The 20,078-nt window shown below is 37.9% G+C and overlaps 1 protein-coding gene across 12 annotated transcripts in view; it reads right to left on the bottom strand.

Annotated features, from left to right (window-relative positions):
• Positions 1–20,078, bottom strand: part of CDKAL1 (CDK5 regulatory subunit associated protein 1 like 1) — a 610,652-nt gene that overhangs the window by 400,120 nt on the left and 190,454 nt on the right. For all 12 annotated transcript variants that reach the window (XM_008518334.2, XM_008518335.2, XM_070584147.1 and 9 more), the window contains one exon: positions 18,833–18,953. In XM_008518334.2, the coding sequence (XP_008516556.1) occupies positions 18,833–18,953 (121 nt within the window). The remainder of the gene's footprint in view (positions 1–18,832; positions 18,954–20,078) is intronic.

Below are 20,078 nucleotides of genomic sequence, written 5' to 3'. Positions count from 1 at the left end.
CCCTTGAAGAGAGTTGGCACCATTGTTGAAAATCAACTGGCCAATTTGTGTGGGTCTATTTCTGGACTGGCTCTTCTGTTTCCAACGACTTATGTATCTGTCTCTCTACCACCATCATGCTGTCTTGATTGCTGCTACTTTATAACGAGTTTTAAAATGAGGGGGCACTATTCCTCCATTTTATTCTTTTTCAAAACTATTTTAGGTAACTCTAAGTTCCTTTGCCTTTACATTTAAAATTTAGAATCAGCTTGTCCATATCTACAAAAAAAAGTCCAACTGGAATTTGTATTGAAATTACTTTAAATCTGTAGATGAATTTGAGGAGAATTGATACTTTCACTATGTTGAGTCTTCCAATTCAAAAACACCATATATCTATTTTTTTAGGTCTTCTTTGATTTCTTCTGTTTTGTAGTTTTTAATGTACAGATCCTATACAATACTTGTTAGATTTATACGTAAGTCTTTATACCTAAGCATTTTTTCTTGGAGTTACTGTGTAAAGTCATTCTTTAAATTTCACTTTCCAATTATACATTGCTAGTGTATAGAAATATGATTGATTTTTGTGGGTTTATACTGTATCCTTGCTAAACTCACTTAAGAGTTCTAGGAGGGGCCGGGCCTGTGGTCAAGTGGTTAAGTTCGCACACTCTGCTTCGGCAGCCCAGGGTTTCTCTGGTTCAGATCCTGGGTGCGGACATGGCACTGCTCATCAGGCTAGGTTGAGGGAGAGGTCCACATGCCACAACTAGAAGGACCCACAACTAAAATATACAACTATGTACTGGGGGGATTTGGGGAGAAAAAGCAGGAAAAAAAAAAAAGATTGGCAACAGTTGTTAGCTCAGGTGCCAATCTTAAAAAAAAAAAAAATTTCTAGGAGTTTTATTGTAGATTCCACGGGATTTTCTATGTAGATAGTCGTGTCATCTGTGAATAGGTATGGTTTAATTTCTTCTTTTATTTTCATAAAACTGAGCCCTGACACATCTAATATTGACTCCTTTGGAAATAAGTCAGATAGTTACCAGTCTTAGAGGCTGTGCCTAAAAACAAGGCTGACTCTCAAGGTCACCTGTAGTGGCCAAAGTGGTATTAACCATACTTAATCTATTTGTTCCAGTCTCTTTCCTTTGCCCCTGGGACTTGTGTTCTCATGGTCCTAGCTTGTCTCACATACAAGCCTACCCAAGCAATGACCAGTTTGACTCAAGTAGTATACGCTTTACGTGAGAAAAATACAACAGTATGAGAACTCTATTATATACTTAGTGCTTATGTTTCTTTTTAAAGAATAAGCCAAATTTACTGTAACTTATTTAGCATAATGCAAACTAACAACCTTTAGTAAAAACTAAGTCTATGCAATCTAAAGAAATGTGGAGAAAACAAAACTGACATAAAATGAAGTCAATCGACAATGACACTTCTTAGAAAAGTAAGCTTTAAAAAAGATATCTGGAGGTCCAATGAAGTGAATAAACCAGGCTTTCTCAACCAGTGTTCCAAGATAATTAAGTACCACAGAAAATACTCCAAGTGATTATTTTCTCAATTCTCCCAAGAATGGTACACAGCTATTTACCAACCTGGATGCCTAGGACAGAAGTTAATTCATCACACACAATGAATGCCTTAGAACATTCAGGTATAAGTTTAAGCTTAATTCTCAGAGAACACAAACTGAGAAAGGCTGGAATATATCGTCAAGGCTCGGGAAACAGCAAGAGGCATTTTAGAATGAAAGAAAACATACCACTAGCATTTGGAAACTGAGTCACAAAAACCTTTTTTATTGAGAGCTTCCATAAGCTAGTCACTATTAGGTGCTAGGGATATAAATACACAAACCTATAGGACTAAAAGGAAGGTAAAGAGTAGAACCAGAAATATAGACGACAAAGGCAAAAAATGAGTGACTAGAAGAGGAACACAAGGAGATGTGGAGACTGGAGCTCTTGTGAAGGCCCTCAAACATCAAAGGAGAAGTCTTAAGCCTCAATTAGCCTCTTTGTCCCATGTAATCCAACTCACTCAGAGAAAGACAATTTCACTGTTTGTCACTGTTTATGCACCAAACATTAACGGCCAAAGTGATACCATTTTCTAGCATTTTGACCTTTATATACTTCAATAAAAGCTAACATAAAATATCATTGTTATGATGTCCTGCAGATCACAAAAGCTTCTAATCCTTCTACGAAGCTCTAAAAGCCTAAAGGTGAAGTTGCACCATCTGTCAGAGTAGCCTCTTCTCTCTCTCATGAATCAAACTCTCCTAACAAGGGAATGCAATATGTGGGCCACCAAACCGGGCTGTTAGGCCCGGTGGGCCTCAGTTTCATCATCTATGAAGAGAAGATTTTAAATCTCTAAAATCCTTTCTGGCTCTAAGAGTCTCTGAATATATGAATCTGCCAAAAGGACTTTTAATTATTCAAGAATGGCTTTGTATTAAGGAGGTGTGTGGGCAGCTGGTATTTGGCCATGGGGCTACAAATAATAAAGGAACTTATTAAATAGTTTGCAAAGTCTATCCCTAATTAAAAGGGGGTTTTTTCCGTCCCTTATAAAAAAGGCCTCAGACCATTCTCATTAGTTGGCAAAAGATCTTAGGCAGTATAACCCATTAATAAATAGCTTAAATCAAACTGTTACTCACTATGCAAACTATCATATTACTCTGCTCTCTGTCCAAAGATTTGTCAAGGAAATGTTACAAACGATAAATCCATATATTTACAGTAGATATGTTTAAGTTCAACTAGTTCTTTCTCATCTACTACACCAAAACAAGGAGGCTTTCAATGAGACGTCATAATTATATAGAAGTCAAAGATGTGGGTTCCAGGCTTTCTTCCTTTTCTTTCTTTCTCTCTCTCTTTTTCTGTCTTTTGTTCTTTCGTTCTTTATTTCATTCATTCATTCATTCACTCAAACGTTTGAATGGTTCAATAATTTGATTATCCAAAACACCTATGCAGTCTTAGAAAGAAAGAATATTACACAAGTAAAAATTAAAGAGAACACAGTGTATTTAATATGACAGTAATCCCTCGTAACAAATATTATTTGCCAGATGCTATTCTAAGCTATACATAGATATATTCAATCCTCACAACAAACCTATGAAACAGATATTATCATTATTATTCCCCTTTTAGAGATGCGAAAACTGATGCACAAAGAAACTTGCCCACTTACATAGTAAGCCCTGGAGCCAAGAGTTAGACCCAAGCAATTTGGCTCCAGAATTATGCTCAACACTAGGCCAAATGGCCTCTCATATTCAATAAATGAGACTGCAAATTTTAGCTCCATTTATACTAAGATGGTAGCTCTGGGCATAATTATTTAACCTTTTCAATATCAGTTTCCATAAAATGGGAACAATAATGAAGACTTACAGTGGAATAAAATATGTATCCCTTTTAATTTTTAGCACTGCAAATAGCAATGTTTTAGAAAACATGTGAGTTTATATTCCAACACCCATAAATAGGTTCTTAACCTTGACATAATAATTCCATTTCTGTTAATTCATGCTAATGAAATATAGTTGAAAATCTATGCTTTTTAATATGCAGTAGTGCACATTAGACATGCCAAAGTTAATCACAGTTAAAATCATCAGAATAGAAAGAAAATTAAAAAAAAGTAAATTATGAAGTATTATATTCTAAAAAGAATGGATAATCTAGTCTAGATCAGTAAAGTTACTTTTTGGCTACCATCAATATATCTCAATTCAGGATAAAAGTTCTAAGCTCTTCCAGGAGCCAATCTTTAAAAAAAACAAAAACCCTAATAATTCTACATCAGAAGTAGAAAAGAAAATAGTGCACTTGTGGTACTGAAGGCCGAACTGGTCTAGTAATCATAGTATCCTGAGAGCAATGGCACCTCACGAAAACCAGAAGATATAGAGAGGGAAGAATGGGAAGGGAACAAGGCAATAACTTAAAGAAGACAAAGAAACCGCAAGACAAGAGAAACCAGAAAATATAGATATGATAGAATCAGTCAGTCAAAGTTATCTAGGAACCATTGAGATATAAAGCAAAGCAATATTGAGACAAAGAAAAGAAACTAAGAAATCAGGCAAGCCATAGAGATGCTGCTTCAAATAAGCATTTGTGAAGTATATCAGGAAAATATTCTATGCATGAGTCCTAGTCGCGGTTGGATTCCAAATTAGGGTGTGCAAAAATAAGATTATCAAATTAAAAATCAAAAAAGAAAAATCAAACCCTGAAACATCTACCTTATTCTTTCCTGCATCATTCACCTTTGAAAATCTACCAGAAGAATTTAAAGTTAATGGAGTATTAAAAGTATGTTAGTTACATTCCAAATAGGACATTAGGACATCAAAGCTACAGTAAACTTAAGAAAATTAATCATTTGATATATAACTGTGAAAAGTAGACTGTATAAGTGCAAATCTACTCAGTTACACAGAAGACTGGCATTATGCCAACCACCACGTAGTCACTGTTAAGCATCACTAAATATCACTAAAATTTGCTTTCAACCCCTAATCTCACCTCATGAGCATTTGAGACAGATAGACATCTCTTTTTCAAACACGTGTACAATGTGTCAAAATCAATACTGCTATTGACACTTTGTCTTTATTTTTATTGGTTTGCTTCTTATTTCGCATGTAATTGACAATTAAGCTAGAAAAATGAAAAAAATAAACCTAACAGTATAAATAAAACCCAGAAAGAGGGGGCCAGCCTGGTGGCGCAGCAGTTAAGTTCACACATTCTGCTTCAGCGGCTCGGGGTTCACCAGTTCGATCCCAGGTGCGGACATGGCTCCACTTGTCATGCCATGCTGTGGCAGGCATCCCACATATAAAGTAGAGGAAGATGGGCATGGATGTTAGCTCAGGGCCAGTCTTCCTCAGCAAAAAGAGGAGGATTGGCAGCAGATATTAGCTCAAGGCTAATCTTCCTCAAATAAAAATTAAATTAAAAAAATGAGAAAGAAGTTGGGGTATGCAAAAAGGGGTCTTAATTCCATTCTTTGGAAGTAAAGTCAGAGGTGTTTAACAGAGTAAGCATAAAAGCAACATTCAAAGGATCATGGGTTGCCTGAATTCGAGTGAGAACAATATGTGACAGCGGTGACTGAATTCTCAACAGTAATCAATTACCAAAGAGGGTTGAGCTAGCCATGTTACACATGTTGTACACTATTACTGTACAAGCGCATTTTCAACCATCATATATTACACAAGTCTTACTTTATTCATGCTCTATATCTGTGGTCATTTCTAGTTACAAAACTCTAAGTCTCACATATAAGAACTGACAGTTATTCTATTCCATGAATACTAAGGCAGAATTATTTACCAGTTGACTAAACTACACTAGACTGTGAGACTCTCGAGGGCAGTGATGAAATAGGTAAGCCTTGTTTCCTGTATTGGACTTGGCAGAGTATCTGATAAATACAGATATTCTGCAAATGTTTGTTGAATGAAGGAGTCAATGAGTAAAGAATAAACAAACGAATATGTGAACAAACCAATGAATAAAGTAGACCACCAATCTTGCTTCAGGATATCTTCTGTTCTCAAGGGGCTACTGGTCCTAAATAAATAAATCCATACATACATACCTTGTTCTCATAAATTTATATAGACGTGAGAGGGGAAAGAACAACAGAGACGGGGAAAAGGAAGTGAGGGAGGTGGAGAACAGACTAAAAAGCCCATTTCAGATAGTTTATGTCTTCCTTAAGAGCTGTAATGAAACAATACATAAAAGGTACTTTACAAGGTAGAAAGATCTTCCTAAATCCACATTATCTCTTACAATTAATACTTATTTTAAGAATAGCATAAAAAGAACCACAAAAATATACATTATGAATCACAAAGCTACATACATTGTTTAAAAACAGAAACCAGGATTTTAAAAAATGACCTTGCTTTAAACCCAGTTTCCTTAGTGGATTTACAGAAAAACAGACATTCTTCAGAGACTACTTCATCAGATAAAGTAAATGAGGTCTTAACTGCATGCACTGTTGCCTTTTTAAAAAGCCAAACAAAACATTCTGCTTTGTCAGGGTTAGAAGAAATAAAACAATTGGTGCTACCATGCTGAGAGGTAGTAAAATAAAAGCTAAGTGGTTTCAGAAATAAATATGAGATATATATTATTCTTGTATTGAAAAAACTGAAGCCTTTATCGACAGTTACATGTGTATCCAATTACTTAATTAAAGTTGGGCTACACAAGTTTGGTGGGGGGGGGGGGGGTCTTCCCTTCCTGATAGGGCTGGAAAACAAGTTTTCTTGAAGCAACAGAGAAATTGACAGATGGCAGCGCTTTGGAGACATCCAATCATCCAGGCCGACTGCTCTCTTCCAAGCACAGCTCACCTTCACACACCCTAACTCAAGTACTGGTCAAGAAAAAAAAAGACAGGAGGTACAAGAGTCTTCTGTCTCTAAATCTATATCATTTAAGCAGTTCCATTCTTTAAACTTCCTAACAGGAAACTCAAATTCCATTCCACGGGATAAACACACTGCATCTTGAGAGGCACCTCACTCAGTGCAATATAAGCACACTGCAGAAATTCTCCTAGTCCACCTCCACTTGACAGCCCATGTTTCCCACTCTCTTTGTAAAAATATGGGGCCCACAGCATCTTTCCCAGGTTTAGCAGACTATCCCCTAGATTAGTCTCAAACTTTAGCTCTAATTGGCTTTCCTTTCAACCAACTAAACAACTACAGTTCCAATGTAAAGATAGAAAATTAGGCTAGAAGCTACTGATCTTGTGGTTTATTGAAAAAAGAACTGGTTAGATTAGATGATTTACTTCAAGTCACAACTCTGGCATTTACCGCTCCATGGTCTTAAGCAAACTGCAATCTAGTTAAGCCTGAGGTTTCTCCTCTGTATAGTTGGATAGTAATAAACAATAATAATTATATTGAACAGATACTATGTGCCAGGCATTGCATTAATTACTCTGATGATCATAATTACTCTAACAGATGATCTCTTTTAATTTTCACAATACTATTAATATTGCCATTTTATAGATGAGCAAACTGAGACCTATAGAGAGGGTGAATAACTCATACAATGTCACACAGTAAATGATGAGGCCAAGTGTGAACTCAAGCTACCTCTTTCTAATCTTTCTCTACAACTCCTTTACTCAAAACACCACCACAGAGGCCCACTCATCATTCTCTGCGTAAGACATGGTCTTTCACAGTTCAATACCACCATTCATGGGGCCGATTAGGGGCAGGGGCTCCTCACCTGCTTAAACTGCCTTTGAACCCACCTATGACATAAACTTTGAGACACAGCCTAAATATCCACTTTCTATGGAAGCCCCCTCTAACTCATCCATACAATTCATCACAGCCCTAAGATAACTTTGTTCACCCATGTACTACTGTACTTACAATCTTAGAATTCAACTGTCCTGTGTTTGTTTCACTCTCTGTCCTGTGGGATTCTCAAAGGCAGATACCAAATAAATGCATCTTTCTACCCTCTGCACTTTACAAAAGTTCAATCCCATTTTTCGAATAAATGAATACCAACACACAGGGTTCTTTAGGGTTTTTTTTTATTTTTAGGAAATAAATTTTATTTATTTATTTATTCTTTGCTAGGAGAGTCTCCCTGAGCTAATATCTGCTGTCAATCTTCCTTTTGTTCCCCCCTCCCCAAAACCCCAGTACAGAGTTGTAAATTCTTGTTGTGAGTCCTGGTAGTTCTATGTGAGCCACCACCACAGCATGGCAACTGACAGACGAGTGGTGTGGTTCCATGTCCAGGGATGGAACACCAGCTGCTGAAGCTGACCATGCTAACTTTAACTGCTAGGCCATAAGGGCTGGCTCTCTTTAGTTTTCTTAAAGAGTAAACATAGAAGACTTTTATATAGGAAATAAAGTAATAAACTTTCTAAACTGTAAAAGCATCTATAACTATTTAATGTATATCCTCACCATACAATCTATGAACTACTCTGAAGAAAGTGTTAAACATTCTACTCAATTAACTTTAATCTAGGGTTTCTTTAAGGATGTATCTAAACTTGAGTACCTCTAAATTTTTGCTTTTATATCCAAATTCAAAGTTATTCTCCCCTCCTCAAACTAAATTTTGTTTACCAGAAAAGTAGTAAGCAAGATGCACTTTTTATTTAGAGCAATGGCATATCCTTTAACAGGCTAGAATTTGAAATGATTTTTTTTTTCTTTTAGTGAAGACTGGTCCTGAGCTAACATCTGTTGCCAATCCTCCTCTTTTTGTTTGAGGAAGATTGTCTCTGAGCTAAGATCTGTGCCAATCTTCCTCTACTTTGTACGTGGGACGCTGACACAGCATGGCTTGATGAGCAGTGTGTAGGTCTGCGCCCGGGACCTGAATCCGCGAACCCCAGGCCACCAAAGTGGAGCACACAAACTTAACCACTATGTCACCAGGTTGACCCTTGAAATGATTTTTTAAAACCAGTTATTTCTTCTTATATAATTACTAAGAAGTTATATATTCATTTCAAAGTTTATATAAAATAATGATTACATAAAGAAGAATTTGCAAAATTTAAGATTAAATCTCCATTCTACTCCTGCCTAAAGTTTTTAATTGGGCCACTTACTTGAAGGTATTTATTAAACCAGAATTGAAAGTTCTACAACTTAATAATAAATACTTTACAGGTATGAGCCAATAGTGCCATCCACTGTTGCTACAGATGATCTTTCCCAAATACATTTTTATAATAAGATTGCTTTGAAATTTCATTTGTACAATAATTAAGTGAAAATAAGGTGTTTGAGGACTTCATTGAAGTTATCAAAACTGCAAATTTCAGGACAATTAGTTTTTGGATAAAAGTAAAAATGTAACAAATTCAAAACTGTCATAAATACTTCAATTTCACACATTTGTTTCAGATAAGTTTCGCTTCATTCATAGTCCAAATTAAGAAATTCTTATTTTCTACAAAACAATCATCTATTGCAAGAGGGAAGTAATTAGAATTATATTATAGCTCAGCCAAAAAAATCTTTTGCATTTAATCAACAATGCTGTCACTGAAATATTAAAATATTTGTGAAGCGAATACTGTGAGCAAGACACTGTACTAATAGCTGTGGGATAATTGTTTTAAAAGTTTGTCAAACATTCATTTAAAACTGAACGAGTGAAGTAGAGGACTGATGAGCTGATGAATTAGATAAAGTCATAACCTTAAATTCTAGTACTAGTAACTTTCTTGCCTAAATAATACAAAGGATGAAGAGAAAGGAAGGGGAGAAGGGGTCTTGGGGAATGTTGGTATAGGATATAGCAACAGCAAAATTCTAAGGAAAACCTACTAAAGTGCCCATAATGTGTCAGGCCACACAGAGGGTAGGCAGCATGTGTGCATGTTAGAAAAGAGATCGCCTCCAAGAGGTTAACTAATTGATGTGAGTCACAGGGCTAGAAAATAACGCTGTCCATACTCCAAATCCCTAAGTGCAGAGCTCTCTCCAATAGACCACGGACTCTTGCCTTCTCCAGAACAGGCTGGTGCCATATTCCAGGTTCACGACTAGGGGTTCCTGGCCTCCAAAAGCTGAGAGAAGAACAAGAACGGTAAGAAGCTCTCTACTCACTTGGGGATGTGCCGAAAGAACAGCTACACCCTCCAGACCCAGGTTTCACAGGGGCCACGTGAGGACTTCCACAATTTACTTCTGAAAACATTTAATGTAGAGACCATAATAGAAAACGTGTGAGTTATTTTAAGCTACAACTCTGAGAACAGTCTCTCTTTGCTAGTATTTAATCAGAAAAGAGTAGCTTCCAGAGATTACTGGTATCTTTTAGCTGTCTTTTATCCTTATCCTTGGTCAACAGCAGAGGCTTTGCAAATTAGCAGAATAAATAACAGAAATAAGTTTTCATTTGTGAAAGTAGTGCTTAACTACTAACCACAAATGGCTAACTAATAGCATAAAAGATAGTAGAAATGGGATCTCATTAGTGAAATCAGTGGCACTCAAGATAAGTGGATTGGCTAAAATATCTTCCAGAAGAGGATAAAGAATCTTGCAACACACTAGCCAAGACCAGTGTTTCACAAATATCTACAGAGACAGATCAGGATACGTATTTCCAACTTCTCGTAAGCCAACATTTTTGTAAAACACAGCGGAAATGAATGACTGCAGCAACGTTAAACTGCCTTAAAAGTTCCTAAAATGTTCACTCTCAATTTCTGTACCTGTCACAGACCAGCCACCGATAGTTAATGACCCCACATTGTTCCATGGATCACACTTTGGGTAGCACTGGCTTGGACCATTAAGAATATTATTCTGGTTTGGTTCCTCCCCTCCCCTCACTCCAGACATTGGGTAGAAGATTCTAGTTGCCTGAGGCTGACAATACTGTCTCATCTGGTTCAAGTCAAACTTTCATGCAAGGTTTGATTTAATCAACCAAAAGGAGAAAGAATTAGGACTTTACCAAGCTTACAAGAGCAGCTGGACTGTGCCAGCTTGCTCAATAAATTCTTACCGCAGATTTTGGACTGGGACTTGCTTTCATTATAACCGGACAGCTAGGTTGTAGGGAGGCAACTAATCCTCACTGGTAGCTACTAGTGTCTATCAAAAAAATCCCTAAGAGTTGTACATGACAAAACTGGCTTAGGTTAATTTGCAGTCACTGGGCCTAATATATAAAAAAAAGATATTGACCCATAATTTTTAATTAAGTAAATGACTATAGTTTGCTGAATTCTTTTTGGAAAATGTTTTATCTTGAAATATTGCCTCTTAGAGAAAGGTGTCATGATAGTCTTCTCTTTTTTTTCTTCTTCTTCTTCTTCTTTTTTTTTTTTTGGTGAGGAAGATTGGCCCTGAGCTAACATCTGTTGCCAATCTTCCTCTTGTTTTTTCCCCTCCTCAAAGCCCCAGTATATAGTTATATATCTTAGTTGTAAGTCATTCTAGTTCTCCTATGTGGGATGCTGCCACAGCATGGCTTAATGAGCAATGCATAGATCCACACCCAGGATCTGAACCAGCGAACCCTGGGCTGCCCAAGAGGAACACACCAACTTAACCATTCGGCCATGGAGCTGACCCCCTCATGATATTCTAACAGTTGTCTTTGTGGATGGTACTGAGGCAGCAAGAGCTATTCCCAAAAGAGCAGATTCAGAATACGGCCATGGTTTATATAATTAGGACATCTGAACAACAGTACAGCACGAACCAAAAAAATAAGAATATCTTGTTTCTTGACACCATGCTAAGATATAAGGACTCAACAAATCATTATTGTATATACTAAATATGTAGTCATTTCAAAGAGATTATAATATAAAGTGTCCCAAATTTTATCCTCCCAAAATATTAAAAAGATTCACCCTACTATAAGTATGATATCACCTATATTAAAACTTCTAACAGGATCTCTTCGGAACTTTAATTCAAGCTTTATAAGAGCACTTTTAATTAAGTATCTCTAAAAATAGTTTTTTTATAGATTGTAATTTTCTGAAAGCTACAATTTAAGAGTAACATAAAAAGACAGCATTTGATGGAGGCTGGCCCCGTGGCCGAGTGGTTAAGTTCGTGTGCTCTGCTGCAGGCGGCCCAGTGTTTCGTTGGTTCGAATCCTGGGCGCGGACATGGCACTGCTCATCAAACCACGCTGAGGCAGCGTCCCACATGCCACAACTAGAAGGACCCACAATGAAGAATACACAACTATGTACCGGGGGGCTTTGGGGAGAAAAAGGAAAAAAATAAAATCTTTACAAAAAAAGAACAAAAAAAGACAGCATTTGAGGCTTATATTCTCCTTCTGTCTCCACAGTCACTACTAGAAAAAAGTAAGGCAATCACACAAATAGGGTTCCCTGACAAAAACTGAGCTTCTCACCCTCAGCTCACTTCTTCTGTTCATGCACATGCTGACTCCCTGGTATACGGACCATGGCATGTGTGTGCCGACAGTGGCAGCAGTCTTGCTTGATGACACAGGTCAAGGAGACGATGACCTTCTCACTGTGTTGCTGCCACTGCCTCTCATAGAAGGGCAGTGAAAGGATATCCGAGTATCTCACGGGTCTTAAATTCAGAGGTCTCAGGAGTCACTGCTGGGTACCCTCACCCCTGGAAAGAGTGTCACACCAGGACTTAAAAGCATTCCCCAGACTATGGAATAGAATGAGATCCAAATCCTCCCCAAACAGCAGCTGCAATTAACACTGTGTTTATAGCTCCATGTTTTGGATTATTTCAGTCGATTATTTCGATTAGTTCTGTTGTTGACTTGGGAAATGTTTATCTTTGCATATATCACAGTATCTACTACAATACCTGGTAATGTGCCATGTACATAATAATTACATTTTCAAATGTACTCTGATTATATCTGGATAATAACTATTTCATGTTTTAATCATTAGAATCAGAAAGATAACAAAATGTTGGGCCGGCCAGGTGGCGCAGCAGTTAAGTGCGCACGTTTCGCTTCGATGGCCTGGGGTTTGCCGGTTTGAATCCCAGGTGCAGACATGGCATCGCTTGTCAAGCCATGCTGTGGTAGGTGTCCCACATACAAAGTAGAGGGAGATGGGCACTGATGATGGCTCAGGGCCAGTCTTCCTCAGCAAAAAGAGGAGGATTGGTGGCAGTTTGCTCAGGGCTAATCTTCCTCAAAAAAAAAAACCAAAACAAAACAAAAAACAAAAAACAACAAAACAAAATGTCATTAGTAGTAATTATATTTCTCCAAAAACCCCTTCAGTTATACGGAATAAATTTGTGTTCCTGTTTTTTCATTCATTCATTTAAATATTTAGTGAGCACCGACATATCCAGCACAGGAATAGTGACTGACAAATTCTGGACGTTACAGAAAGAAAGTGAAAACATCTGAGTTAGTTTGTTTTCCCAGAGCTAAGATGTTACAAGGGGGAAAAAGAAACAGATACTTTAAAAGATGATAATAAATTCAAGTACGCAATCTCAAAGAAAATTAGATTCCCCTTAAAGGTTCCCATATACCATTGCTTTATGTCTGACAGATGGCAAATAACAAGAAAGACAAGATAAATGTTAAAAGAGAAAGTATCGGTAAAGCATTTCACGGTCAGACAGTATTTTCTAACAGGTGTTTAGCCCAAGGGAGGATTATCCCTTCCAACTAGGGATAATCTGATAGTAGTATCTAAAGGATGATATGACTTATATCATGAACCGCTAAGCAGCATCCAACTCTTAGCTTTGGACGAGTGAAAACTGCCAAGGGATTGTCAAAACTGATGACTTTAATAGTGACAGAGAAGGCAAAACAGAGCTCGGATTTGCTTTATGGCCCAATTTCTGATTCTTACTCTTTGTCCTCTACATTACCTTCTGGCTCCACACTCACTACAAGAAAAAAGTAAGGCAATCACACAAATGGGGTCCCTAACAAAAACTGAGCTTCTCACCCTCAGCGCACTTCTTCTGCGTATGCGCATGTCGACTTCCTAGTATATGGACGACGGCTCTTGGGTGATACATTTTTACATAAATATGTGCACATCCAGCTCTGCTGTGCTTTAGAACTTTAACCTCACTCCACTAATGTAATGAGAATAAGCAAAGATTCTAGAATCAATCTTTGAATTTCGTATCTTTACCTCAGAAACTAGATTATTTCTGGAGGAATATTAAATTAGAATCTAATACTAGATATAGCTTCCAGTTCATAGAAAATACATAGGATAGAATATCAACTGAACAGCAACACCACAGGGAGGAAGGGAAGGAAGAAGAAAATGGACAAATCCTAAAAGGGGGTGAGGAGATATTCCGATCAAGAACTGGTCATATCTCAAGTCAGTGTCATCAAAAAGAGACTGTAGTGGGGCTGGCCTGGTGGCGCAGTGGTTAAGTTCACATGCTGTGCTTTGGCGGCCCGGGGTTTGCTGGTTCAGATCCCGGGTGTGGACCATGCACTGCTTGTCAAGCCATGCTGTGGCAGGCGTCCCACATATAACGTAGAGGAAGCTGGGAATGGATGTTACCTCAGGGTCAGTCTTCCTCAGCAAAAAGAGGAGGATTGGCGGCAGATGTTAGCTCAGGGCTAATCTTCCTCAAAAAAAAAAAAGAAAAGAGACTGTAGTATATTAACTAAACCATAAGAGACATAACACGGAACACTCCATCCTCTCTTTTACCTGACAGCATGAAGAAGCTGAATAGCTTTCTCTGAATTAAATTGGTCAAGACTTTTAAGAAAAATGAAGCGGTAAGTTCTACACTTGTACTTTCATCCATCACTCCTATCTCTAAGGAAGCACAAAAGTGTCCCTCTTCCTTTCCAACGCTTACCTTTCTAACCGTGTACGTAATCCTGGATAAACAGCTTCTCCTGTCACTGGATTTCAAATCCTTACCCCTCTGCCTCTAAATAAGCTTAGATAGAAAAATTTTTCTACTTTCAAAGATCACTTCTTTTACTTTATAGTCGAACTCCTCCAAAGAGTAATCCACCTGTAGCAAAACTAATTTCTAACCTGTTTTCTAGTTTTCCCAGTCTTCCAAAATCATTTCTCCTTAAGGAGTCTGAAGCAATTGGTAGTATGACACTCCATATTCATAAAACCTTCATCTCTGACAACTTTTATGTCATGTATAACTTCTCTGTCTCCTCCTATTTCCTATACACAGGCATTGACCACTCACCTTCAGGGACCTCATTCACTCTCTTTTGGGGCTTGTATTTCTATCTCCAACCATTCTTTTTAACTTCTAAATCCACGGTTATAAATAACCCCACTGGAGTGTGCCAAAGCCCATCTTATTCAGCATTACACAGCTCTGCCACCCTTGCTTTTCATTCCCAAAACTCCCACTCAGGCTCTCAATCCTTCCTGGTTGGATTGCTATAAGGGCCTCCTAAGCAGTCTCGCTCTATCCACTTTCCAACTCCAACCCACACTACAAGGTGGCAGCAGAATAATCTTCCCAAGGCCTAGCTATGATTATGTCTCACCTCTGTCCCAGACTTCACTGGCTCTCCTTTCCCTTACCAACTGAATTAATTGTAATTTCTCATCCTGGGGCAAGTAGATTCTTTAGACAAAAGACAATTTATCCCACTTTTCCTTACATATACTGGAAACTCCACACAAATTGGAGAAAAGTATCTTCTCCATAGACAATTCATACGGTCCAGTTCCATGCCTTTGTTCATTCTTTCCGCTACCTACAATTTTCTCTTATACCTAACCTAAGCCCTGGAATCTTGCACGCCGAATGGGAATTAAAGCTGCGGATGGTATTCAGGCTGCTAATCAGCTGACATTAAAATAGGGAGGGCATCCTGGATTATCTGGGTGGGCCCAATGTAATCACTTAAAAGTGGGAGAGAGAGACAAAGTCAGAGGGAGAGACATGTGACCATGGAAGAAACACACAAAGAAACACAATGTTGCTGGCTTTGAAGATAGAAGATGGGGACCACAAGCAAAGAATGTGGGTGGCCTACAGAAGCTGGAAAAAGAAAAGAGATTCTCCCCAATAGTCTACAGAACACAGCCCTGCTCACACCTTGATTTTAGCATAGTAAGACCCATGTTAGATATCCGACCTCGAGATCTGGAAGATAATAAACCTGTGCCGTTTTAAGCCACCTAATTTCTGGTAATTTGTTACAGCAGCAATAGAAATTACATACATCTCTATATTTCAAATGTCACTACAATGCAAAGATTATTCTGCTCCCACAAAATCCCTCTCTGTCGACCACAATGGGGACAATCGTTTGTTCCTTTGAACCCACAAAATATCTGACAGGAGTTAACAGATAAGTCTCAGTCACTGACTAGCTGCACAACAATGTGAAGTCACTTAACCTCTCTGTACCTTAGTTTCCTCATCTATTAAAAAATCTCATAAGGCTGTTGTGAGGATAAAATACAAGAAAAAATACACATTTCATAGAATTGTGTCTGGCCTGAAGACAGAAAAGAATCTTGAGCTTGAGGATTTCAAGTAGTTCAGTATGACTAAATACTCGAGTGTGAGGTGGGAAGCAACAAAATGGAGAAGTACACAGAGACGAGAAAAATAAAGCATCTTTGAAAACAAAGAGTTAAAACCGACACTCAATAGGTCAAAGGTAGCTGTAAAGTCACCTTGCAGAGACCAAATGGATCCTAATAGGGTTTGACAGACCCTAAAATATTGATATACTTAAAGGAATGTGTCTAGCCAAAAAGGGGTTGATCAGTCCTGCATATTAAAAAAGAAAAAAAGAGGTACTCAGAAACGTTTTGACTTTGTCCCTCTAAAGACATCGCCCAGGAGAAAGTATGCTTAGTCAAACTCCGAGTGTTATTGTCCAGTTGGCAAGGCAATCTGTACTGTAAAGAGAATTTAACATAATCCCATTAAACTTTCAAATTACATAACTTGATGATTCATTCATTCAGTAAGTAAATACGTATTAAATCCCTACTGTGTACCTTCTTCTGTGTACTAAGGATACAATGGTGAACAAGAGAGTTGAAATTCCTTACCACCATAAAGCTTATGGCATGCCAGTGAGGGGAGACAGATGATTACAATATAAATGAACATATGTTTATTTCAATGGCGTGAAGTGTTACAGAGGTAAATAAGGCAAATGTGGAGGGGAGCAAATGTAGGGATGCTGCAATTTTATATAGGAATTCAGCAATCAAAAAAACCCCACAGGGGCCAGCCCAGTGGCATGGTGGTTAAGTTCACGCACTCTGCTTCCATGGCCTGGGGTTTGGGGTTCAGATCCTGGACATGGACCTATACACTGCTCATTAAGCCATGCTGTGGTGGAATCCCCCCATACCAAAAAGAGAGGAAGATTGGCACAAACGTTAGCTCAGAGACAAACTTCCTCAAGCAAAAAGAGGAAGATTGGTAACAGATGTTGGCCTAGGGCCAATCTTGCTCACCAGAAAAAGAAAAATCAAAACACAATGCAATATCTGAAGGAAGAAGAACTGAAAGGGTCCAGTAAACAGCATTACAGGGGCCAGCCCAGTGGCTCAGCAGTTAAGTGTGCACGTTCTGCTTCGGCGGCCCAGGATTCGCCAGTTTGGATCCCAGGTACGGACATGGCACCGCTTGGCACACCATGCTGTGGCAGGCGTCCCTTGTATAAAGTAGAGGAAGATGGGCATGGATGTTAGCTCAGGGCCAGTCTTCCTCAGCAAAAAGAGGAGGATTGGCAGAAGTTAGCTCAGAGCTAATATTCCTCCAAAAAAAAAAAAACAAACAGCATTACACTTATAAATTGGCTCAGGCTAAGGGAAAATATTAGATACCCCAATCAATGTGACAACTATACTGCTCACTGTTAAATTCTGATTTAATCACTAGTCTCTGAGCTTGATGGGTCCAGGTTTCTGAATCTTAAACAGTGAAGGCCAGACACTGGTCCAGAACAAATTCACCAAGTCAACTGAAAGTCCCCATGGGCTTTTAGGGAAAAACCAAATGTCTTCTTCAACTGTCCCTACTCTCTGGAGGCAGCATGAAGGATTAATCAGAAAGTAAAAGGACTAGAGAAAAGATGACCAGTGACAACATAGCTGCAATAGTGCAGGAGGAAACAAAGCCACTGGCTTAGAAAGAGGTAGAAAGATGGTGGAGAAGGAAAGATAAGTTCACTTGCTCTGAACGAGAAATAGCATGAAGAAAACAAAGAACAGAAGGAGAACAATTTTTTTAAAAAGGGAGGGGGCCGGCCTGGTGGCGCAGTGGTTAAGTGCGCACGTTCTGCTTCTCAGTGGCCCAGGGTTCGCCAGTTTGGATCCCAGGTGCAGACATGGCACTGCTTGGCACACCATACTGTAGTAGGCATCCCACGTATAAAGTAGAGGAAGATGGGCATGGATGTTAGCTCAGGGCCAGTCTTCCTCAGCAAAAAGAGGAGGATTGGCAGTAGTAAGCTCAGGGCTAATCTTCCTCAAAAAAATAAATAAATAAATAAAAATGTTTTTTTTTTAAAAAAAGAAGAATAAAAAAAGGGAAGAAAGATGAAATTGAAAAGGAGCAGGACAACTTAAATGTGTGGGAGATACCAGGGAGCTGTACGAATGGAGGGACTCTCTGCGACTTAAGGAACAGAAGGCCTTGGTTTCATCAAACTTTCAGACTACAATAATACAGATTAAAGTGGGAAATAACTTTTTCAGATGGAGTCATAATTTAAAGGAACCAAATTCAATAAATTGAAATAAAACCAAGCATGAATAATTACATCAAGAGTTATAGTCAGGCAGAACTTCAGACTCACACGGAAATTAAGAGTACTTGATATTCAGTCACGATATTTATTTTCAGTTTAAAGCTCATAAGAGTAACATTTTAAAACATGCATTTCAGATAGTTAGTAATCAAAACATGGTTAGTATCTTGGCAATATTTACAATAAGCCTATTGAAAAAACAGACAGAGATGATGGGATATTAACCACTCCGGAGAATGAAATATTCTTTTTAGAAAGATTTTAACTAAGGGCATAGCTGGAAAATAAAATCCATGTTTATTACCAAAAAGGAGAAGTAAAAATAATCAAAGATATAAAATCTTGCTGCAAATATAAGTGTAATCTGCATACAGGGAACATCTTAGAGGGAACTATATTCATGTGCTTTAGAGCTTTTTGATTTTTCTTTCTCACAAAAACATTCAACTACTTTTCTATGTCACATGACCAGGAAAAAAAAATAGAATTCATGAAGTATGTTGAATATTTTATGAGTAACTTTGAGAGAAGCTTACCCAGTGTTGATGGAAATGATTTCTATCAGTGGATTCTTCCTAATCTTTGGCAAATCCAATGGCGCTCCCCCCAACCGTTTTCCATTATCCTTTTTCTGACCCAGCAATCTCACAGAGTGACCTTCAAACAAAGCATATAAACAGACATTACTGTGAGTCACACAACGTCACCTGAATTTACTGTTCTCAACAAATGTGTTAATGTCTGCATTTACCTTTTCCTTTATGAAAACAAACAAACAAAACAACCTAGAGAAGATGTGATCATTGAACCTAAGAATACTGCCAAAGGGAAAAACAGCTGTGCGCACATCCTACAGTTAAAAGTGCTCTGCTTATGATACTTGCACATTTATACCGCACAGACAAGAGAAACAGAAATATCCTCAGGGTATCATTCCACAAGGTAAGAACGCTCCCAGCACAGACTAGATAAGCGTATGAAGCAGGAAGGGTCCCAGGCCTGCAGGCCAAAGGCACTACAGGAAAAAAAAAAGTGCAAAAGCAGATTATCTACTCAAAGCAAACAGTAAATCAAAAGAGAAGACTAAAAAAGCTGAGATAAAATGATACTTTAGGCTTGCATTTTTAAGAACAAACAAAAGTTCTTGAACTTATTTTTATAAACACAGTACAGAAAGAAGTCAGACCACTTCTAGGGCCATTAAAATTTTTATAAATTTGAAATTTTGACTTAATTGCAGAGTTGTAGAAAAACTGGAAGAACAGTATAAAGAACTTCCAGCTCCTTCAGATTCCCCAATTATTTTCTATACTGACTTTGTAATTTGCTGTTTATATATGTACATATTTTTAATAACTTTATTGATATATGTCCTATAAAATTCACCCATTGTTACTATACAATTCAATGATTTTAAATAAACTTATACAGTTGTACAATCATCATAACCCAGCTTTAGAACACTTCCATCACTCCAAAAATTCCTTCAAGCTTATTTATAGTCATCCTGTTTTCATACCAAATACACCACATTTTGCTAATGTGTTGATCAGCTGATAGACATTTGGATTTTTTCCAATAAATACCTATTATAATAATGCTTCTATGAATATTCATATACAAGTCTTCATGTGGACATGTTTTCATTTCTCTCAGATTCCTAGGAACAGAATTGCTGGGTCATGTGGTAAATTCATATTTAACTTTACAAGCAACAACTGTTTCCCGAAGTGGTGGTACCATTTCATATCCCACCAGCAGTGTATGAGGGTTTGAATTTCT

The sequence above is a fragment of the Equus przewalskii genome, chromosome 19 (assembly GCF_037783145.1).
Source record: "Equus przewalskii isolate Varuska chromosome 19, EquPr2, whole genome shotgun sequence".
NCBI classification, from domain to species: domain Eukaryota; kingdom Metazoa; phylum Chordata; class Mammalia; order Perissodactyla; family Equidae; genus Equus; species Equus przewalskii.
Note: the sequence above shows the minus strand (reverse complement) of the source record. Positions and strands in the feature narration are given on the sequence as shown.